Consider the following 22,134-nt stretch of genomic DNA (forward strand, 5'->3'; position numbering starts at 1 on the left):
CATATATCAATATCCTGCATATCAGCTATTTACATTACAATTCACAACAGTAGCAAAACTACAGTTATGAAGTAGCAATGTAATAATGTTATGGGTGGGGGGTCACACAGCATGAGAAACTGTATTAAAGGGTTGCAGCATCAGGAGATTGAGAACCACTGCTTTAGGGGGTTGGAAAGGACAAGACATGAAGTCAGTAAGAGACTAGTGGGGTTATATCAGACACGAAGACTCTGCCCAGCAAAGGAAGCAGTCAGCAGGATGAAGGAACGGCCCATAGGATGGAGAAAATATCTGCAAACTATACATTCGCCAAGAGTTAAGATCCAGATTATATAAGGAACTTCAGAAAGCTCACAAGCGAAAAACACAAATGAAACCAAAATAAACAGAGATAGTGGGATTTGTACCTGAGCTGTGGACCTAGTGGGCTTTCCCAGAGAAAGCATGCAGGTGGCCAGGGGACATGGAAGGATGCCCAGAAGTCATCAGGAATAGGTAACTCAAACACAGGAGAACTCATTAACTCAAGAGAAAATGACTGTTACCAAAAAGTTGAAAGACAGCATGCACTGGTGAGATGGAGAGACAAGGACACCGTGTATGCGTGACTGGGCATGTATGGTAGTGTAGTTGTCAAAGAAAACGGTGAAGGTGCTTCTCCAAAACCCAAAAAAGAACTAGTGTATGATCCAGCAGCCCCAGCACTGTGGCGTATTTCTCCAAAGCAAGTGAAGTCCATACTTGTGTTTAGTGTAGGCCCACCCACGATACCCAAGACATGGAAACAAACTGAGTTGGTAAACTTATGCATGGATAGGGAAAATGGGGCACAAACAGACAGTGGGTTACTATTCAGTCATGAAAAAGAATGAAATCTTGTCAGTTGAGACAACACAGTTAGAACCAGAGAGTATTCTGTTAAGTGAAGCAAGCCAGGCATAGAAAAGCATGTGCTGCATGGTCCCCTCATATGTGGGAGAATATGAAAAGGTCAGTCTCATGGAAGCTGTCGGGGGAAAGGTGGTTTTCTGAGCCTGGGGAGTCTGGGAGGAGGGGAGGGTGGGGGGGGAAACAACTGATTAGTGGAGAAAGAAGTTCCAGCTTGTGTTAGTGCAGAGGGTGAACTATGTACTGCAGAAAGCATGGAAGACCTTCAGTGTTTTGTTATGAAGAAATTATAACTGTCTGAGAAGATAGATATATCTGACCTGATTTAAATGTTACACACCACACTCGTGTGTCCAACCATCACATGGTACCCCGTAAATACGTTAAGACTTCTGTGTTTCAGGCATTAGTTTAAAAGCCTCTAACCATGTGTCTCTGTTCTCTTGTAGAGTCAGATCACACTGATGGACATCCCCGTGTTCAAAGCCATCCAGCCGGAGGTTTGTACCATCTTTATGCACACCCACTGGGCTAGGGCTCGGGAGGGATGGCCCTCTGAAGCCTTCCAGAGACACATGTGTCCATTTTGAGTCAGAAGTTCAGGTTCTGCTGAGAAGGCCGCCATCTGGCCCAGTCTGGCAGGCAGCCTGGCTGGTGGTCCTGTCTCTACTGTGCGGCAGTCTCCTTGTCCTCCTTGTCCTCCTTGTCCTCCTTGTCCTCCTTGTCCCAGGCTGTCCTGGCTGAGCACTCACTGGAGAAGGGCATGTGAGGGCTGTTTGGTGTGGAGCTTTCTTTGTGCTGTCCCACATCCCAGTGGTTGCCTTGCTTCTGCTTTGAAACTAGTTGCCACAGCAAACTCTCACGTGTTTATATTAAAAGCATATGTGCATTTTAGAAGTGATAAAGGGGGAAGAGTCAGTGTGGATCCTCAGAAATGAAAGTTTCTGGTGGCATTCTCTAGTTGGTAAGGGGGTTGTGATTATTTTACCTGGAGTTCCCTTTCTTTGCTAGCAAGTAACACAAATCCATTCCAGAAATTTCTGAGAACCTTTCCCCGGGGTCCCCACAGAGGGAGAACTGCTGGGTGTGGCTGTCCCTGCCTTAGCTTCCACTTCCTTCTTCCTTCCTCTCCTGTCTGTCCGTGTGGTCCACTTAACCCCCCAAAGGACCCACATTTACAGCTTCCTAGACTGACGACACAGCTCTCCCTGTCTAGCCCAGTTTAGTCATGTGGCCAGTGCTCAGTCACCTGTGGCCCAGGGGCTGGGGTCAAGATGAGCAGACACTGCTGCTATGCCTTGGGGTGAGGTGCAGGCAGGGAGACAGTTCAGAAGGGCCACTGCAGCATGTGTGGCTCAGAGTACATTTAGCTTTACAGTGACTGCATGTCTCAATGGAGCCAAACCGCAAGCCCAGCCATCCCACAGCACAGGAAAAGTCCATACTGTTGGTGGCTGTGAAGTGACGGAGACTTGTGTTAGTGTGTGCTTTTTACACTGCCTTTGGGGGCTTACTGTGCATGCTGGGGTTTTTTGTTTGTTTTTAGTTTTTCAAGACAAGGTTTCTCTGTGTAACAGCTCTGGCTGTCCTAGAACCTGTTCTGTAGACCAGGTTGGCCTTGAACTCACAGAGATCCATCTGTCTTGGCCTCCCAAGTGCTGGGATTAAAGGCGTGTGCCACCACTGCCTGACCCATGCATGGTGTTTTTAAATGGTGGTGGCATCTTTTTCTGTTTCATCACTTATGTGGAACAGTTGCTTGGTCCCAGTTAATAGCTCTCTGCCTCTGGGAGCCTTGCTGGCTAGAGCTGGTGATAGTTGCCTTCATTCTCCGATGAGGCTCTCTCCAGATCTCTCTGTCTCCCTTTCAGTCTTTCATTTTTTTTTTTTGAGAGGTGGTCTTCTGGTCTTAACATATCTCAAGCTACCCTTGAACTTTCTGTGTAGCCAAAGATTACCTTGAACTCCTAATCACCCTACTTCTGCCTCCTAAATGCTGGGATTTCAGGTGTGTGCTTCCATGCCTGGCAGCTGAGGCTAGCTTTGATCTGGAGCCCTTTTATGGGTCTTTGTTTTTCAACCTGAATGTCAAGGGTAGTGACCTAGTCTGTCAGGTGGCCCTCAATGTCCAGGTGTGACTGTGGGAGGCAAATAAGGGTAACAGGATGCCTACCACTCCAGAGACTCAACAAGGGCCAGACAAGACCATTCTCCAGGGCACTGCAGCATGGAGGGAGCCTTTCCAGCTGACATCTTAAGGTTGTTCCCAGATGTTAAAGTGCATTCATTTTCCTTTACAGTTTTATTTTGGAGCTGTAAGTCTCAGAATCATCAGAGCAGCTGCCAAAGCATGGGGCTCCCAGACTACCACCCCTAGGCCTGAATCTGCATCTCTGGGTCGGGCCTGGAACCCAGTTGGTACTATTTCACAAAAATCAACTAGGTGACTGACAGAGAGTGAAGAGCCACAGCCAACTGCTTTGAATGATCTGGAACAACTCCAGGCTTGAACTTCTAGGGCCGATGACAAGTTAGTTACCTGAAAATGGAGCCCAATTCTCATTGTCAAAACAATGGTTAAAAGGAGCCAGGAGCTGCCCTGGCCTCTTTGCTGCTGTTGTTACTATTCACAGATTGAAACTGGAATTTTTCCTTTTGGGGATGCCTGCCATGTTGTGGTAGGACCACCCCAGAGTGGGAAGGGCATGAATAAGGCAGTTGTATGATGTAGGTCAGACTTCCCAGGAAGCAGAGGCCAGTGTGAGAGATGGATGGGCACTGAGTAAGCTAAGCTCCTAGCAGGTCAGCAGCCCTGTGGACAATGCCCTATAGGCCTGGCTGTGCATAGAGTGAAATGAATAAGCAAAGCCTCGGTGTCTGGGCTTCTTTGCTGGAGAGTGACTGATGTGCTCAGACTCAGTGGTCTAGAGTTAGAGAACCCCAGCAGCAGACTCAAAAACCAATGGCTATGGGCTGTTCAAGGTTTGCTCCTATCTGATGACTGACTAAAATTCCTCTGAATTCAGCCCCACATAGATAATACAAATAATTGTGGCCATGGACCATGTAGCCAGGACTTGACTCATGCCCATCTGAGTGCCTACTCCTGCAGAGCACATGGCTTCCACCTTTGCTGGTGTGGCTGTAGATTTGGTATCGGCACACATGTCTAGGAAATAGTTCTTGATCTTCCCCAGTACTGGCTGGGTTTGAGATGGTGACTGGACTTCTTGGGTTTTCCTAGGAGGGGGGCATGTGCTGTTTCTCCTTTTTGGCCATTTTGCCAGTGGGCCCAGATCTCTGCTTCCTCCACGCCTTCCTCCCAACATTGGTGAGTTATTATCATGCTGTCTGCTGACACTATACTTATTAATATGGGAAACTTGACTTAATAGAAGAATGCTCAGCAGGGCCATGATTCCTGACATTGGAGGTCTTCAGGGCTCCCATCTAGCTGCAGCTCTGGAGAAATTCAGACGTTTTTGGAGGGCATCCATTGGTGCTTCTGGAAGAATGTTCCAGGTAGTGGGATTTGCATGCACACAGGTGTGTCATGGAGACTTTGACAAAAGTGAGGAGGTAGGAGAGACATGAAGCCCCATAAAGGACCCAGCCATGTGGGTCCTTGAGTTTCTGATGCTGTTAGGAGGAAGGCAGTCCCTGTGGTGAGTGGTGCTCAGGGCCCTGCCTACTTAGACCCTTGCCTCTATGTCTTTACCCTTCACATCTGATGTTCAGTGGCCCATTGCCTATGTGCAGGCTTGTAGATGGATGGGTGCTAATGTGGCCTGTTATTGGGTGGTGTGGGGGGAATGTGGGCTCTGGGACAGGACAGGCACCTTGGGTGGGGTTTACATTGGCTTCTTTCAGCTACCTTCTGATAGATCTGCTGTTGCTTGCTTCCTTTTGTGCACTAAAGAAAGAGAGTACTGTAAGGTACTCCAAGGTTACCATGTCAGTTCTCTGTTGCTGTGTGACAAGCTACCAGATGGACTGGGATCCAGGGATGGCCTGGATGGATAGTCATATTCAGGGGCTTACAGGAGGCTGCAGTCAGCTGAGGGTGTGGCTAGGTCTGAAGACCTGCTTCCACTGTGACATCTGGTAAGTTAGTCCTGGCTGTTGTCATGTAGAACCTTCCATAAGACTACTCTCAGGTCCTCCTGATGTGACAGTGTTCTTGTGGTATGGTGAGTTTCCCTAGAAGTGACCTAGAAAAGCAAGGTAAAGCCATAACGACTATGACCTGACCTTGGAGTCCTGGCCTGCCCTTCCCACAATATTTTGCTAGTTTCACAGATCAGCCCTATTTAGTGAGACAAGGGTTGAGCACGGGGAGGTCCGAATCACAGGGACAGTTTGGTGCCATCTCTCACAGATAGTCTGTGGTTTTAAGACTTTAGTCATCGGGACTTTGCCAAGGACTTCACTTCTTTAAGTTTGTGTTTCCTCTTTCATAGCATGGGGATGGTGAACACCATTCAGGAAAGCCATCTAAACATGGGAAATGTATGAAGAACACATGGCACAGAGACTGGGGCTCCAGAAGACGTAACTGTCAAAGCTTTAGGATCTGTGGTACATGCTGGACATTGTGATTAGTGTTCAGAGACTACCTGTACGATGTCATCTAGCTCTCAGCTTACCATGGGGCAAGTCTGTTTACAGATGATGATGTAAGTGCAGGAGCCACTTGTCCCAGTGGAAAGTGGTGGGAGCTGTGTTGGCACCCTTGTGGCTGGCATCACTCTTTGGTGATGATAGAGATAGGGATGATGATGGTGGTTTGTTGAGATGGTTGTGACGGTGGTGATGGTTTGTGTGTGTGTTTTGTTTGTTCTTGGTAAGCAGTCACTGGTAATGAACTTGTGTTCATATGGTCTGTGTCTTTCAGTTTTGCTCACCATTCCTTTGCTGCATAGCTGCCCTGTCCAGGTCTGACAGGAGCTGCCAACATGGGCCCTGAAACCTGTCAGCGTTGGTCCTGCTGGCTTGGAGGGCTTCGTGCTTTGCTTTTTGGTTCAACAAGGTGCTTAGAGTTGTGTCAGCTTTGGTGTCGAGGCCTGGGTCAGGGCCATGTGTCTTTTGTTGGGACGGATTGTAGATGCCAGTCTGCATGGAAGATGGCAGTGCCTGCCTTTGCTTCTAGCCTTTTTGGTGGATAGAGCTTGGATGGAACTGTTTTGTAGGAGAAAAGCTTCAGCTTTATAGTGTAGCTGTTTTTCTCTCTGCAGCTCTGCCAGGCCTCAGTGTGGGTGGTGGACATTTCCTCACCTCATTGACTTGCGCTTGGTCCTGTGACTGGGTTCTGCTCAGCTCATGGCCCTATCAGAGCTGAGCTGCTGCTTAAAAATCCCATGCAGCATGCTCATCTGTCAGAGCTGGGATGGTGTGGCTGCTCTCTTTCCAGCTAAGACTGAACCGTTATTTCCTCTCCTTGTGTTTCAGTTTCCTTGTGCATGATATGGGGGATCTCTCTCTCTCTCTCTCTCTCTCTCTCTCTCTCTCTCTCTCTCTCTCTCTCTCTCTCTCTCTCTCTCTAACTTCAGGAGGTACACAGGAACTTGGTCAGTGCCAGTAGCTTGTGACCACTGTTTGCTGCTGCTCAGTCTGAGCTGGCTCTATGTATTGTGGATGGAAAGTCTTCACTGCAAGATTATTCAGCAAAGCCTTTGTGGGGGGCCAGCACCCTGGAGGATGTAGCACTTGATAGCAGAGCGGCTGTGCATCTGTCCCTGAGCCCTTGGTGTCTAGATGCCAGCCAGCCCCCAAGGGCCCTTGAACATGGAGTGGGGACTCAGGCTCCCTTGGAGAGGAAAGGGATCGTGTCTCGTTGGTGAGGTAGGATGAAAGGAGAATTTGTGTTAGTTCTCACTGCTGTGACCATCCGACAAAGAACCTCAAAGGAGGGTTTATTTTGGCTTGTGGTTTGCCGGTGCAGCCAGGGCATGGCAGTGTGGAATGTGAGGCAGTTGGTCTCATGGCTTCCACAGTCAGGAAAAGAGAGTGATAAACAGTCATGCTCACCTCACTTTCTCCTTTTCATTTAGTCCTTGATCCCAGCCGGTGGGATGGTGCTGTCTATGTTTAAGGAACATATTTAGTTAACAACCCTAGAAATGCTTCAGAGACTTTCCCAGCAGGTTTGTTGTCTAGGTGACTCTGGATCCTGTCCCCTTGATGATATTAACCATCATGATCTGAAAATGGAGTTTCAGGTGGAATAAAAAGACAGACTGTATGTTTGGCAGCATTTAGTGCTCTGGTGCCTGGTGTTCTGGGGCTTTCTCCCCATCATCCTCGGCTCCCCCAGGGCATCATTGCAGGATGCTGGCCAGGGCCCAGAGCTTCCTAGAAGTCCGTGTCATTCTGTCAGCAGTTGCAGTGTCCAGCAAGCTGGGCGTGGTTAAACAAGCCACGGCAGGAACCAAATTGGGAAGATGCAAAGCTTCTCTGGGTGCCTGTGTTCTCACCTCTTCACATGATGCCCCTTCCCCGCAGTCAGACCTCCCAGTCATCAGACCCACCTCTACTCACTCATACGTCAGTCCACTGTGCCAAGACCAAAGAGACAAGGATGACAGAAACTTTGCTATAGTCCAGCATGAGGCAGGCTTGCAAATAAAAGCAGAAAAGAAATAACCAGGCCACAGGGCACTGGAGGGTTGGGGAAAGGAGGCAATGAGTATGTGTGTGGGGTGGGTGAATGAGGGAGTGAGAGGGCCAGCAGCCCAGACCGCTGCAGAAACAGAATGTCGCAGCTCTTAAGAGGGTCTGAGGGCTGTACAAGTTATTTATCGCAGTGTGTGTGCTCAAGTCTCTCCTGCAAGATGAGACTCAAGGGACAGGGACTTATGGTGAGGTCTACAGCCAAGGCGGTGGCAAGAGAAGAGCCTCAAGGATCAGGTCTAGAGACCCAGTGATATAGCACAGAGCTGAACACAAGGCCCCTGGGCATCTTCAAGGAGCAGGAGCTTGTGAAAGGGGCTGTACTGGGCGGGTACTCTGGACTGGGCATGCGAGGGCAGGGAGGCTTAGGTAGACTCAGCTCAAGAGTTTGAGCTCAGCACTGAGGGGTTTTAAAAGGGGAAATGTAGCTAGAGTTTTCCTGCCTGGCCCACAGTCAGGACAAATCTTTGTCACCCGCCAGTCCCACAGCTGCTCAAACCCAGCCAAGTAAACACAGAGACTAATATTGCTTACAAACTGTATGGCTGTGGCAGGCTTCTTGCTGACTGTTCTTACAGCTTAAATTAATCCATTTCTATTAATCTATACCTTGCCACATGGCTCGTGGCTTACCGGCATCTTCACATGCTGTTTGTCATCGTGGCGGCTGGCAGTGTCTCTCCGACTTCCACTTCCCAGCTTTATTCTCCTCCTTGTCCCGCCTACACTTCCTGCCTGACCACGGGACAATCAGTGATTTATTTACCAACCAATCAGAGCAACACATTTGCCATACAGAACATCCCACAGCAGGGAAAGCTGGTTTTTAAGACAGCCACTCTGAGATATACCTCTCTGGAGTTAGGGGGATCTTGCAGGGTTTAGATATGTAGGGTAGTAGGGTAGCAATGAGAATGGGAAGTCTGGTGTGGGGCTGGTTTCGAGGCTGCTATGAAGGCTGAGCAGAGAAGCAGCAGGCTGTGGCTGTGGAGAGGAGATGTGAGCTGTGGCCTACAGCGGGGCCTGGAAGGTGACAGGACACGGACCCTTGGGTAGGATGTCTTAGCACAGCTCAGGGAATTTGGCCGTGTTTTGCCTGTGGAGAACAAAATTAAAGGGTCAAAGGTGCAGGCAGTGCGGAAGACTCAGGAGAATGAGAAGGCGACAGATTTGGGTGGAAGTGAGGGTGGGGTAGGAAGGGTTTTGGAGCAGTTTGGGATTGGAGGAGCTCTGGTGACTGCATGTGGGTGATGGCTATGCCATGGGGTGGGGCTGAGGTGGAGTTGAGGATACCTGGTGAGACAACGGCCTGAGATGGAGGGCATGAGGACAAGAAGGGAGGGTGGAGCTGACCCAAGAGGCGAGAGAGAGACATCACTGTAGAGGAACATGACCAGGAGCACGTGTGGGCCTGGCCTGGGAGCCTAGGAGGGTGATAACCAGAGTGTCATAGCCACCTCCCCTGGACTCCAGGCAGTGACTATCTTCCTGCCTCCCTGTCTGTGGCCTTAGAGAGGACCAGCTCTGGCTAAGTGAAGAGGTGAGGCATTGAGAACCAAATGTTTGAGACAAAGTGGGCATTGTCTAAAGACGAGGTGGCCTCTATGACTTGATTTTAACTCCCCCTCCTGTGGAACTGGGGACCTGACTGCCACCTGGGGGACACTTGCTGGTATGCCTCAGACTGATCTCAGGAGCCCAGCTCAGTGCAGGCCCACAGTTCCCCAGCAGGGGCATGCTGGGGCTCAGGGAGACTGCTGTGAGGGTCAGGACCTGACCCTTTGGCCGCTTGTCTGGCTGTATTGCCTGCTCTGAAGACAGGGACATTCCAGAAAGCCGAGATCAGTGTTGGACGTGGGACAACCCCTGTGTGTCCTCTCTTCCCTTTGGCCCTGGGAGTGGGGAGAGCCGCCAGCAGGCAGTCTCCTGTGGCAAAGAGCTAGGTTTCACTGACATCATTGAAACCCCTCTCAGGTCATGTGCTGGGCAGTGTGCACAGACCATTTCCCTCTGCTTTATCCAGCTCAGCCACAGCCACTTCTTCTCCTGTGGATGGCAGAGCCCAGTCGTTTCTCATCAGCCCTGGCTCCCATTCTCTCTTTGGAGCTGCAGACATCTTTCTCTGGCCATCTTCCTGACCCGCTTAGAGCCTTCCTCCCCCCTACTGCTCAGGAGGTAGGCCATCCTCCTTCAGCTCTGTAATGGGCAGCCCACCACACCAGGTCCCCCTCATGTTCCCTCCCATCTCATTTCCTGCAAGCTGCCCCCTTCACCTGGAGTGTCCAGATGCCTCAGCAGATGGGGTGCAGTTAGAGCTCCAGGGTGCTGTGGCTTCCCTTAACCCACTCCTTCTGGACACCTCTGCCCCCTAGTTTGCATCTGGCCAGTCTGCTGCTCTAGATAGTCACCTGAGGACACAGGGATGGTGCCAGGGCCCTTCAGTGCCTAAGGCTGTTTGCTATTTGTTGACACATTTAGGTGAGACAGTGGTGATAAGTCCCCCTTTCCACTTGCTGTCCATGAAGTACCGCCTCCCTTTGTTCAAACAGTGGAATTAAATAGCAGGATGGCACACTTGGCCTCCAGGTGAGGCCAAGGCATGGAGAAGATGGCTCCCGGCACAGGGCTTTTCAGAGCCGGTGCCAGTAAGCACCAAAGGCCTCTCTCGTCTGCCCTTGCTCTGAGATCACATTTACCATTTGCTCCTTGGTCTCTAGTGGTGTTCTGTCTGTGGCAGTGACTCTGTCACACTGGAGACACAGTCGAAAAGGGTTCTCTTCAGCCCAAGGCATGGTATCGACAGGAGTCAGGTCTGGCTGTCGACCTGGCCAGCAGCACGTCAGAATGAATGCAGCTAACACTTTGCAACTTTGAGACTCACTTTTTTCTCCTTTCTTGAGCACGGATATGACATGAGTGCTGGTTAGAAACCAAATTTCCTTTTAAGTGAATTAATAACACAAACCAGACCTTTGCCGAGCAGCTGTTCTCATCTAAAGGGCTGGGCTCCTGTGGGTGATTGTGTCTGCAGGGGAGGGATGCTTTGTTTGGATTCTGGCTTCGGGAGCAACTGCATAATATCAGGCATTTTAGTGGGGGAGGGGGGTGGTAAGCCCTGCTGGCAAGATCTGCTTGAGGATCTGACTCTGCTGCTCCCTAGCTCTGAGGCCAAGAAACAGTGCCTTTTTCTCTTGGTACCTTCATTTCCTCATCTGTAAGGTGAGTGAGGGGCCTTCAGGATGGCTCAGTGAGTAAAGGCACTTGCTGCATGAGCCTGGAGAGCCAAGTTTGATGCCCAGAACCCACATAAAGGTGGAAGAAGAGAACCAACTCCACCAGGTGTTCTCTGACCTTCATGAGTACACTGTGGTCCATGGGTCCCCCCCATCTCACACACACATACACACATAGAGATAGTAGTGAAATATGTCCCATAGTGTGATCAGTACAGGCGATTGTGTAGGCAGAGGACCTACAGATCATTTCTTCATTTTTGAGAGGAGATGGGGTATAATGAGAAAATCCATAGACAGGGTTGATAGGCCAGTCTCCGGAGGGCCCAGCTCTGGCACTGCACATCCCCCATGGGTAGGATCTTCCTCATGGCAGCTGCATTCTCCACTCTAAGCACAGTGTCTGGCATGGCACATACTTGATACTGGTCAGCACTCACTGTCTGGAGGAGAAGCAGATCCCAAAGCATGTCAGTCAGTGTGACCAAAACGTAAGCACCCAGAGGAGAAGGGCCCTGGTTTCAAGCCGCTTGGCCCTCCGAGTCTGCGTTTTTCTGCCTGCAGAATGGGGTTGCTGACATGATGACTCTGAAGGACTGGACCTGAAGACTGAATGAGGTCATTTCTCAGTTTCATTGAGGCACAGTGACAAATAACAAACCAGGCACAGTAATGCCATCAACTCGAGTTTTGGTCAAAGTATATGCCCAGGAAATCATCCCCTTGTCAAAGATAAATATACACCATCCAGAAAGTAGCCTCATGCTCACTGTAATGCCTTTCCCCTCCCATTCATCGACTTTACTTTTAACGTTGGGTGGTGTACATCCTTAAAACTTTGCTATTTAAAACTTTTGGCTACTCTAGTCCTTTGCATTTCTATGCGGATTTTAGAAATTTTTGTTTATGTTTTGCAGCAAAATCTGGCTAGGATTTTGACCATGGTTGCATTGAGTCCGTAGATGGATCTGGAAAGAATCAACATCTTAATAATGTTGAGTCATCTGGACCGTGGACATTTTGTGTTCTAGTTTCATCTCTTTCCCTGGAACAAATACCATGACTAAAAGGAACTCAGAGGAGGGAAGGGTTTTATTCAGCTCACAGGTCTCTGTCCATCCTTGAAGGAAGCCAGGGCAGGAACTTGAAGCAGACCATAGATGAACACTGCTTGTGGTTTGTTCACAGACTCATGCTTAGCTAGCTTTTTTATATAGCTCAGGATGACCTGCCTAGGGATGGTGCTGCCCACAGTGGACTGGACTGTTGATTACATCAGTTAGTAATCATGACACTCCCTGCAGAAGGCCCACAGAGCATTCTGATTACCAAAATAAGGTATGGAAGATCTAAACACACAGAGATGCATAGCCTCCTAGTTAGCTTTCAGTGTCAGATTTGCAGTCTAGAACCCTCTGATAGGAAAGCCTCCATTGAGGAACTGCCTAGGTCAGACTGATTCTTTAAAAATGTTAAGTCAACCTTGTGTTTCTTTGTAAGTCCTGCTTGATCATGGTATAGAAGAATTCATTTGGTAGATTGTTAGATTTATTTCATTAACTTTTTGTTTGTTGATTTAGAATATTTGTATCTTCATGATAACATATATTGGTATAGATGTATTTGTAGTGTTCTTGTTCAGTTTTGGTAACAGTGTTATATTTATATTTTTATTTTAATTATTGGTGTGTGTGTATGCACACGTGCTATGGCATGAATGTGGAGGTCAGAGGACAACTTTTGGGAATCAGTTCTCTCCTCCTGTGGGTTCCAGAACTTGAGCTCAGGTCATGGGGTCTGTGCAGCAAGCACTTGAACCCGTTGAGGTGCCTCGCCCTGTCAGTGTAGTGCTGACCCCTTTCCTAGTGGGAGCTGGATGGAGGAGTTGAGAGATCCTTGTGACTTCTTGCTGAAATACTTTACAGGTTTCACTCCAGAACCACTTGGCATGAACTTTCTTTATGCAAATTTTACTAACTTTTTCTTTTAAATGGAGTTTATTTTTAAGAAACCAGGGCTGGAGAGATGGCTCAGCTGTTAGGAGCCCTGGCTGCTCTTCCAGAAAACCTGGATTCAGTTCCCAGCACCTATGCGGCAGCTTGCAACCATCTATAGCTACTGTTCTAGGAGATCTAACGCCATCTTCTGTCCTCTGAGGGTACTGCATGCATGTGGTGAATGGATGTACATTCAGGCACAAAATCTCAAAGTCATTTTTTTTTTAATTAAAGTTCCCAGTTCACAGCAAAATTGAGATTAAGGTGCATAGAGTCCCTACATGGCATCCCACCCCAACTGTTACATCATATGAGTTAGAATCAGTGAACCAATACTGACATATCATCATTACCCAGTCTGAGCAATGTGTGACAACACATGCACACATGAATCACAGAGAACATGTTCAGTGCCCTCAAGCCCTCCACGCTCTGCGCAGCCACCCTTCCCTCCCTTACTCCTGCACTCACTGGTCTTTCTACAGCCTTCAGAGTTTTGCTCTTCAAGGATGTCTTTAACTAAAGCCCCACAGCGTCTCCTGGTTGGTTCTTTGACTCAGTGATGTCAGTGCTCATTCCCTTCCCAGCATTCTTAGTCTGTTGTGTGGGTGTGCCATAGTCTGTGCTTTGCCAGGGGACATCTTGGGTACTGCCCAGTCTGGGCAGTTGTGAATAAAGTTTTTGTGACTATGCGTCTGCAGGAGTTTGTGTGCACGTGAGTTTTTAACTCCTGTGGACAGGTGCCACGGAAGGTGATTGCTGCGTTGTTCCAGAAAGGCTGGAACAGTTAGCAAGAAGCCTGCCACGGCCATACAGTTTGTAACCAATATAAGTCTCTGTGTTTACTTGGTCAGGTCTGAGCGGCTGTGGGACTGGCAGGTGAGAGAGGTTTGCCCTGACCGTGGGCCAGGCAGGAAAACTCTAGCTACACCAGGCAGTTGGCTCCTGTTGGCCTATGTTGCCTGCATACTGTGAGTGTCCAGGAAGAGTTCTTATGCTGCAGACTCTTGGGGAAGTTGCCAGGTCCTCAAAATGGCGAACAGTTTCTTTGCCAAACTCCGTTTCACTGCGTGTCAAGACTCTCTACTGAGGAGCTATTGCTCAGCTGGGAGCACATCTGGCTCAGCTTTGGTGAGGCAAGGGGCCCTCTTGCTGTGGCATGCTGGCACACACCGAGAGGCCGCTATGGTACTGAAAGCCTGTTCTGAGAGCCGTGGTTTCATGGGACTGAGCCCCAGCCCTCTGCCTTCTCGGGAGGTTTGTGTAATGAGATGGAGCAGAGCAGAAGCTGCTCCAGCCGCCCGGGCCCTGGAAGACAAGACTGCACCTAGTTCATCGGTGTGGCTCACCTACCAGCTATTTGGTCATATTAATGAGGGAAGCCTTTCAATCTACCACCATAGACGTTGCTGGGAGATGGATCCTCAAGGCCATGTTGTCTTTTAGAAAAGGAGACTGGGGGTGGGGTGCAGGTGTTGCAGACTTTGTGCTCATAGGAGGGGCAGAGCTGTTCTAGAACCCTCAAGGGCTGTTGCCATACAGTGTGAAATGAGGAACATGGACTCAGAACTTCCCTGGGAACCAGCCATCAGTGAGGATGATCCTGATGTTCCCTTCTTTGGGGGTGTGTGTGGAGGGGGGCTTGAGGATGAAGAGACAGATGTAGTGTGGGTTCAGCTGCAAGCCCTTGGAGAGGGTGCTGCTGTTTGGGGTGGTGCTTTCATGTGCCACTACCTTCCCTTGGGGTCCCATTTGCAATCATTCATTGAGACCTAACAAGAAATCAGGGTAGTTGGTTGTTTTTACTCTTTACTCTTTAGGCTTTTTTTGGGGGGGGGTGCAACCCAGCTCCCAGATAAATCACATGGAGTCTTATTATTTCTTATGAATGCCTGGCTTTAGCTTGGCTTATTTCTAGCCAGCTTTTCTCAACTTAAAATATCCCATCTAAAATAGCCCATCTTTTGCCTCTGGGCTTTTATCTTTCTCCTATATACCTTTCTTTACTTCTTACTCCATGTCTGGCTGTGTGGCTGTGTCGCTGTGTGGCTGGGTGGCTGGGTGACTGTGTGGCTGGGTGGCTGGGTGGCTGGGTGGCCCCCATGTCCTCCTCCTTCTCTTGCTCCTCTATCTTCCCTCTTCCCAAATTTCTCCTATTTATACTCTCTGCCTGCCAGCCCCGCCTATCCTTTCTCCTGCCTTGCTATTGGCCATTCAGCTCTTTGTTAGAGCATTCGGGTATTTTAGACAGGCAGAGTAACACAACTTCACAGAGTTAAACAAATGCAGCATAGAAGATTGCATCACATCTTTGCATCATTAAACAAATATTCCGTAGCTTAAACAACTGTAACACGTCTTGAACTAATATTCTACATGACTGAATGTCAAGGGAGAAGTGTCAAGGAGTATCAAATGTGTTGGCTGCCCGAAAGTTTTGTTTTTTCCCACAATTCCAACTTTATTACACTTGTTTGTTTGTTTGTTTGTTTATGGGGGTTGTGTGTGCCGAAGCATGTGTGAAGAGGTCAGAAGACAGCATGTGAGAGCTGCTTCTCCCCTTCCACCAGCCATGTGTCTTGGGGACTGACCAGTCTAAGTACCCTTAACCTGCTGAACCATCTGCTGGCTCCCGACTTCATAGTCAACAATAATGGCCACACACACGCATCCACTGAACATTTCCAACACTCTCAGGAGGCAGGCAATCTTATTATCCTCTTGTTTGAAGGAGGAGGTGGACGTTTAGAGAGGTTATGGTCCTAGGACTGGCCAAGGTGACTGTTCCTGGCTCCACATGACAGATGGCAAGATGCTCTGCAGTGTAGGTTGTACATCATTTTATTGTCATAATTCGAATTTTGTTTGATTCTTTTCAGGAAGTTGATCATGATTTTTTGCATATGGAAGAGAGAGGGAGGGAGGGAAGTTAGGCATGATGATTATGATGGGAGAAAAGATATTTCATTTAAACTGCACATGCAGTATATGCATAGGGGTCCTCTGAGGGGCTGGTTTGCAGTTGTAGTCTGAGAATTGAGACCTTAGTGGCACCCAATAAGCAAAACCCCTCGGAGGTCAGCCTGGAGAGAAGTGCCAGTGGCCATCAGCTGGGAAGTGGTAAGATGATCTTGGGTTAAATTCTTCCCCAAATCCTCAAGAGAAGAGAAGGCCCTCCAGCATCTTCTCTTTAGGGAAACTGTGGTATGTTGGTTTGCAACATGGATTATGGTGCCTGGACAGGTTGGGAAAACTTCTAAATCTTCATTAGCGTCTCGGTCCAATGGTGTTGACTAGAGAGCTGGGAGGATGTGCCGGAAATACCTTCAGTTTGTGACTAGTTACTGTTCAAGTTCCTTTTCTTCTTCTTTTTCTCCTTTTCCTGAGTGTCTGTCATCACCAGATGTCTAAAATATACACCCAGGACTTGAATCTCAGGCCTGAGTTTAGGATGATCAGAGCTCACTCTCTAGATGCCAGTCAATCCCCCCAGGACTCACTTCTGTCATAGAAACTGATTCTGCTCAGTGTTACGCAGTGATATGGACGCCTGTAGGCTCCCCGCAGGAGATTTACCAGTGTTAGGGAGCTAGATAGACTCTACCCATAGGCCCATAGACCTCACTAAGGTTTCCTAAAACGGTCACTGGGTGTTTTGTCCTGTGCTCTGCTGCATAGTCAGCCTCATCCTGAGTCTTTGTGTTGCTGTGAAGGGACACAATTAACTCTTACAGAAGACAACTCTTAGAAAAGGAAGCATTTAATTGTGGCTGGCTTACAGTTTCAGAGGCTTAGTCTAGATCATCATGGAGGGAGCATGGCAGCAGGCATGCAGGCATGGTGCTGGAGAAATAGTTGAGCTCTATATCCTGATCTGAAGGCAGAGACAGAGAGACAGAGACTGGCCTGGTTTGGGCGTTGGAAACCTCAAAGCCCACCCCCAGTAACATAACTCCTCCAACAAGATCACAAGTCCTGATCTGTGTAATCTTTTCAAACAGTTCCACTCCCTGGTGACTAAGCATTCAAGTATATGAGCCTATGGGAGCCATTCTCATTTAAACCACCACATCCTGCTTTCCCAAATCTGTTGCCTTCATTCCTGTGCTGCCCTAGGAACATCTGATTTCCTTCTTCATAGTAGCAACTCAGATTCCCTCATGGGCCTTGCCTCCGTTGTGTCCTCCGACCCTTGAGAGCACTGGAAACAGGACCACCGTTCATGATGGTTATGGATGTCAATAACTCTGTTGGTGGTGGGGTTCAATTCTGTTATTTTTACTATAATGACCACAAATGTCTTCCTCTGATCTGCCAGCTGGCCGGTGAGCCTTCCTGACGGTGCTGGGAGCATAGCTCTCCATCTGACTTACAAGCTTGCAACCTGGGCTTTAGGACCCTGCTGCTCTGCAGTCATGGACAGTTTGCATAACTTCCTTGAGTTCCTGTGCTTCAGGGTTCAGGCTGACTTTTCCCTTATTTAAAGCTCCCACCACTACTTCAAAGCCTGGAAACATTTCCTCATGTGCTTCTGGGATGGGAACCTGCCTAAAATACTCCCTCTCTCCTCACATCCATGGACGATTAATTAGCCCACAGCCCTGACTTGGTGGATGTTTTACTGCAGCGGAGCCAAGCTGTGCACCAGGAATATCAAGACTCTAGTCCCTCAGAGCTGGGGGGAAGACATGTCTCCAGGCTATGTGCTTCCCAACTTTGGACTCTTCCGGGGAGGTCCCTGGGGGCTTGTTTTCCCATAAGGGAGCTTTCCAAGGCCTCCCTCCTTTACCCTTTCTTTCATTGGGGTGACTTGGCTGAAGGGTTTAACCATAAAAACAGTGGGAGACCAGGGGAACAGAATGAGTTTGGTTTCAAGTAACCAAAACTGGGGTCTTCTGAGCCCGAGGAGGCATCTATCTGACCAGATCTCATGGAAGCTGGAGGTAGACAAAGGCCAGACTCGGGACCTGGCACTATCTTCTATCTCCCTCTTCTTGTCCTCTTTCCTGCCTCTGTTGGCCTTCTCCGGCCCTCTGGGTGATGTCCTGATGGCCGGTTCCTTCTCTCCCTATGCCCAGGTTTCATATTCTTCCACCCAGAGCTGGTGACCACCCGGTGCTCTCTGGCATGTGGCATTCAGAGTGACTGTCTGCTTCCCACCCTGTGATGGGATCCAGGTGAGGAGCAGGTTCCAGAGAAGAGCTAGCACTGGAAGCCAGTGTCCTCCAGGGTCCCCTGAGTCGAATTGGCCATCTACCTTTTGGCAGCCCAGGCTCTGAGACCTTGTCTTCTTCAGTCAGTGCCTTTCAGATTCCTTCCATGCAGGATTCTGCACAGGGGCTGGGAAGGTGGCCCAGGGCTGCTGTGGGAACCTGTGGAGGAGCTCACTGCTGATGGAGGCCCCTGCCTCTCAGTCATCACAGTTACTAACAGAGCCTCTGGTTTTATGGGGCTTAGTCAGCCGTGGGGACACTTGGTCGTTAGGAAATGACCAGCTTTCTTTTTCCAAGCTGCTTGGGCTTAGAAGTGGCCTTCTGTGGGGTTCCACCTGCTTTTAGTGATTCTGCCTGTGAGTGCCGGATCTAGGTGGGGAAAGCCGGCCTCTGGAGGACTCCAGGCTGCCTGCCACCTGGCTTATCTGGCATCTGCTGAGTATCCCTTGGACTCCTTGGAGGTGGAAGGAGTCTCTTCCTACTTGGTGGCCATGACAGCGCTGTGAGGACAGGGAGAGGTCTGGCCTGGAGCTTGGATGTGGATCAGTAGTACGGACAAGGAGGTCTTCCTGTGGACCCAGAATTCTATAGGTGTATAGACCATGTCTGTGTCTAACAGACATATTACATTTTGATCCTTTGTTTAGATTTGGCTAACATGTAAAAAGCCATTTTGGTGACTTCTGATTAAATTTATACCTGGGCCCAATTCAGGACAGCAAAGTTGACTCCCCTTTTAACCCCAAGATGTTTAACAAATGCTTGTTAATAAGCTTCTGCATGCCAGAGTTTAAGCTGAATGTTAGAGTACACAAATGGGTTTGTGTGGAGTGGGGAAGGCTGCTCTCTGACTCCATTCCCCAGCATACCTCCTGTAGAATGGCCCTGGCAGTGCCTGAGGACTGTAAATACTTGGGGTTGCCTCATTGGCCTGTCAGCATGGGCAGGAAGCAGCCAGATAATTTTATGATCCATAAAAGCAAGCACCAGACATGCTCCGAAATTCATTAGTGTTTGCTTGTCCTTACAGATAGCCTGTGCTGTTTGCCTTCTGACTAGACAGCTTCGGGCAGGGCCCCCGATTTGAGGGCATGCAGAGCCCTGAAGCTCTGGCCCTCCTGCAGGCACAGTTTAAAGAAAAGCTTCAGTTCATGGCTGGAGACTGCTTTGCTCTGGAACATCGGTGCTGTGACTGAGATCAGCTTTCCTTAGTGGAAAGGCTGACTTCCCAGATCCTCCTCCTAGGATGGGTGGTGGTCCTCTGCATTGCAGACAGACTCTTGGAGTTATCCGCCACTTCTCCACTGCACAGCATTGAACCAGTCCATCCCCTGCTCAGAGCACAGCTGTTTTTCTGCCTTCTTCCCAACTCTCAGATCCATGACACTCAGGGCCCAGACTGTCACCATGATCCCAACGTGTCTGTGGGGCTGTGGGGCCCAGGCCAGCTGTCTCTGATGTAGGAGTAGACAGAGAGGCTGACCAGTCTTGGCATTGGATGTGCTGAGGTCAGGCCTTCAGCAGTCTTGAAGTCTGAGTGGCATCTGGAGGAAGCCAATGTGCCCAGGGCCAGATGTCTGGGGTCTTGGAGTGGAGTTAGAGATTGGAGTATAATTACTACCTTCCTATGGTTGGATTAGGCATTCCTGGGGCCTGTGTGGGGTGGTGAGTTCCATGCTTATCATTTGTTTGCTCAGCACATGTGGACAAGGCAGACCACTTGTCAGGCTGCCTGTCTGGTGTTCTAAGGGGTCCAGGGATGGTCAAGGAGTCACTGGTCTAAGGGGAATGATAAGAAGTTGACCTATGTGACCACAGAGGCCATGTTGAAGAAGATAAGCCAAGGGCCACATGGGAGGGGAGCCAGTACTCCTAGCTGGGGAAATTGCCAGAGAGTTCTTGAGGAGTCCCGTTTGTCTGTGGCCTAGAGAACGGTTGTAATGTGAAAAAGCAGGAATAAAAGGTGTCTTGGTAAAGGGAGCAGCTGGAACACAGGTAAGGCAAGGGAGGAGAAAGTTACCTGTGAGGCGCAGTGGTGGATGAAGGGCATTGTTCGAAACCAGCCTGGTGAGTGGGAAGGAACATTGTGGAGGACTGGGTGCCTCTAGTCGGCACAGCAAAGGAGCTGCTGGCTCCTGGGGTGCTGAGCTTCCTTCCAGCTGGATAGGCGTCTAGCTCTGCCTCTCAGCCAGCCCCAGAGCAAGCCCATGACACTTTGCTTCCCTGGAATTGTGATGTTCCCCCCACCTCTTCTGTGGCACACCCATTCCTGGTGTGTGACACACCATGTCATGCTGGCAGCAGGACACCTGCCTGTCACTGGCGCTTACCTGTCTCTTATCTGTTCTCTGCTCTGCCCCCTCCTTCCACTGTGTCAGTGTGTCTTCCCGGCCTGTTGTCCATCAGTGTGTCTTCCCGGCTTGGTTGCCCTCTGCCCCCCCTTGGGGTTTGACATTTAATTTCTAGAGGATATTTCTGTACCCACATCTGCTCCTCCTTCCCTAACGCCCCTTCATCCACAGCTTTTTCCAACTTTCTAGTAGTTTCCTCAGAGGCTTTAGCTCAGTCCCAGGTGTCTAAGATGCATGTGCAGGCCACATGGTGCGCTTGTCTCCTTTCCTGGCCTTTTGTGACCCTACCGCTCACCCACGACTCTGTGCTTCTGCTGCCATCCCTCCCCCCAGCTCTTAGGTCTCCCTCCAGGCCTGTGTGCTGGCTGTCAAGCCCATCCTGCTTGCTCCCCTAACCCCATTGTAACTGCTTATCACACTTGGAGTGTGCCCTGAGTAGTGTGTTCACATGGTGTCTGTTTTCCTCATTGAAAGCAAGCAGCTCTGTCCCCAGGTTGTGCAGGCTGGTTTCATGCTACTGATCAGAGGGGCACTGAGAATGGAATCGCGGGCTGGGCCTGTGGTTGGGAATGAAGCCATGGTCTCATGGCTTGCCATGTAAACAGTGGTTTCACACCACGGCAGGCCAATGGCTCCAGCGTCTAAAAGGCTTCCGTACACTTTGGAGTAAGTGTTTCTGTGTAGAGCAAACATCTGGAAGACTGGATTTCCCTCTTGCTTTCAGGGAGGAAACAGCTTTCCTGAAAGAGCCATTCCTGATGGTCTACACAGGCCGGGGGCCTTCCATGGTTATCGTCAGACAGAACAAGCGTCAAAACAGCCTCACGCCCTCAAGGGTGTTGTGCTGTGCAGCCATTGCTGGAACTTATCAAAAGCCTGGCATTATTTCCAGAGATTCTCTTCTGTTTGGGACTGTAAGCTGTGATCCAAAAGCACGTTCCTGGGGTGGGAGAGGATTCTTTTAGTGTGAGGTGCTCAATGAAACTTAGCTTGAGCAACACAGACTAGCCTTGTGGTGCATTCTGCAGCTGCCAGCCAACTGCTGCAGGGCTTGGGCATGGTCAGCCTCAAGTCCCTGTGCCGCCTTTCCTTCCGAGTGAGGTCTACTCATACCCTGGTCCCCTGCCTGGTGACTGTCCGCATCCCTCAGTCTTCCCGGTAGACTTCCTCCAGTAAATGCTGCCTACCTCGAGTAATTTGCATATATTAAATTGTTCTCCGTGAAACTCAGCTCTCTCACCTACAAAATGCAATCGTGAAGTCTACTTCTCCCTCTTTATCCTGCCTTTCTTTCTCCTCTTCCTGTTCTCCTTGCTTCTGTCTCCCTCTGTGTGCTTCTGAACTCTGAGTGTGCCCTGATGGTCTGTCTCCAGCCTCCCCCTTCCAGCCATGAGTTCCTGCTGCTGCTTCCCTGAATGGTTGGTCTCCTCTGGGTCACCTCTGCCCACATGGTGCAGTGCCAAAGGCCCCAGGGCTCCTGATTGCAGCACACCCTCTATGTGCTCTTGTACAACAATGGATGGAAAGAAGCTGCTGTGGTGGCTTGAGAGTGAGGAGGGGTGGGGAGCAGGGGTCCCCACCCTGCCCATGTGCTGAGGGCTGGGCTCTGCATAGGTGCCTGTTACCTCACGCCTTCTCTGTGTTACGAAGTGACGTCTGTTAGCCTGAGATAGAGTCCACTAAGCATCTAAGTTCTCTTCTTCTTTTCTCCATGTATCTGTTGTGGGGGAGGGCACAGAATACAGCACATGTGTGGAGGTCAGAGGACAAATGTGGGGGT

The 22,134-nt window shown here is 49.6% G+C and overlaps 1 protein-coding gene across 16 annotated transcripts in view; it reads left to right on the forward strand.

Moving 5' to 3' along the window:
- Ralgps1 (Ral GEF with PH domain and SH3 binding motif 1) overlaps positions 1-22,134 on the forward strand; it is a 243,215-nt gene that overhangs the window by 46,356 nt on the left and 174,725 nt on the right. For 8 of the 16 annotated variants that reach the window (XM_052723160.1, XM_052723159.1, XM_052723162.1 and 5 more), the window contains exons 4-5: positions 1,341-1,391; positions 4,136-4,222. In XM_052723160.1, coding sequence (XP_052579120.1) covers positions 1,341-1,391; positions 4,136-4,222 — 138 coding nt within the window. The remainder of the gene's footprint in view (positions 1-1,340; positions 1,392-4,135; positions 4,223-22,134) is intronic. The other 8 variants (XM_052723164.1, XM_052723165.1, XM_052723166.1 and 5 more) reach the window with 1 other exon arrangement.

This window comes from Peromyscus californicus, unplaced genomic scaffold (assembly GCF_007827085.1).
Source record: "Peromyscus californicus insignis strain IS unplaced genomic scaffold, ASM782708v3 Scaffold_7__1_contigs__length_154581171, whole genome shotgun sequence".
NCBI classification, from domain to species: Eukaryota; Metazoa; Chordata; class Mammalia; order Rodentia; family Cricetidae; genus Peromyscus; species Peromyscus californicus.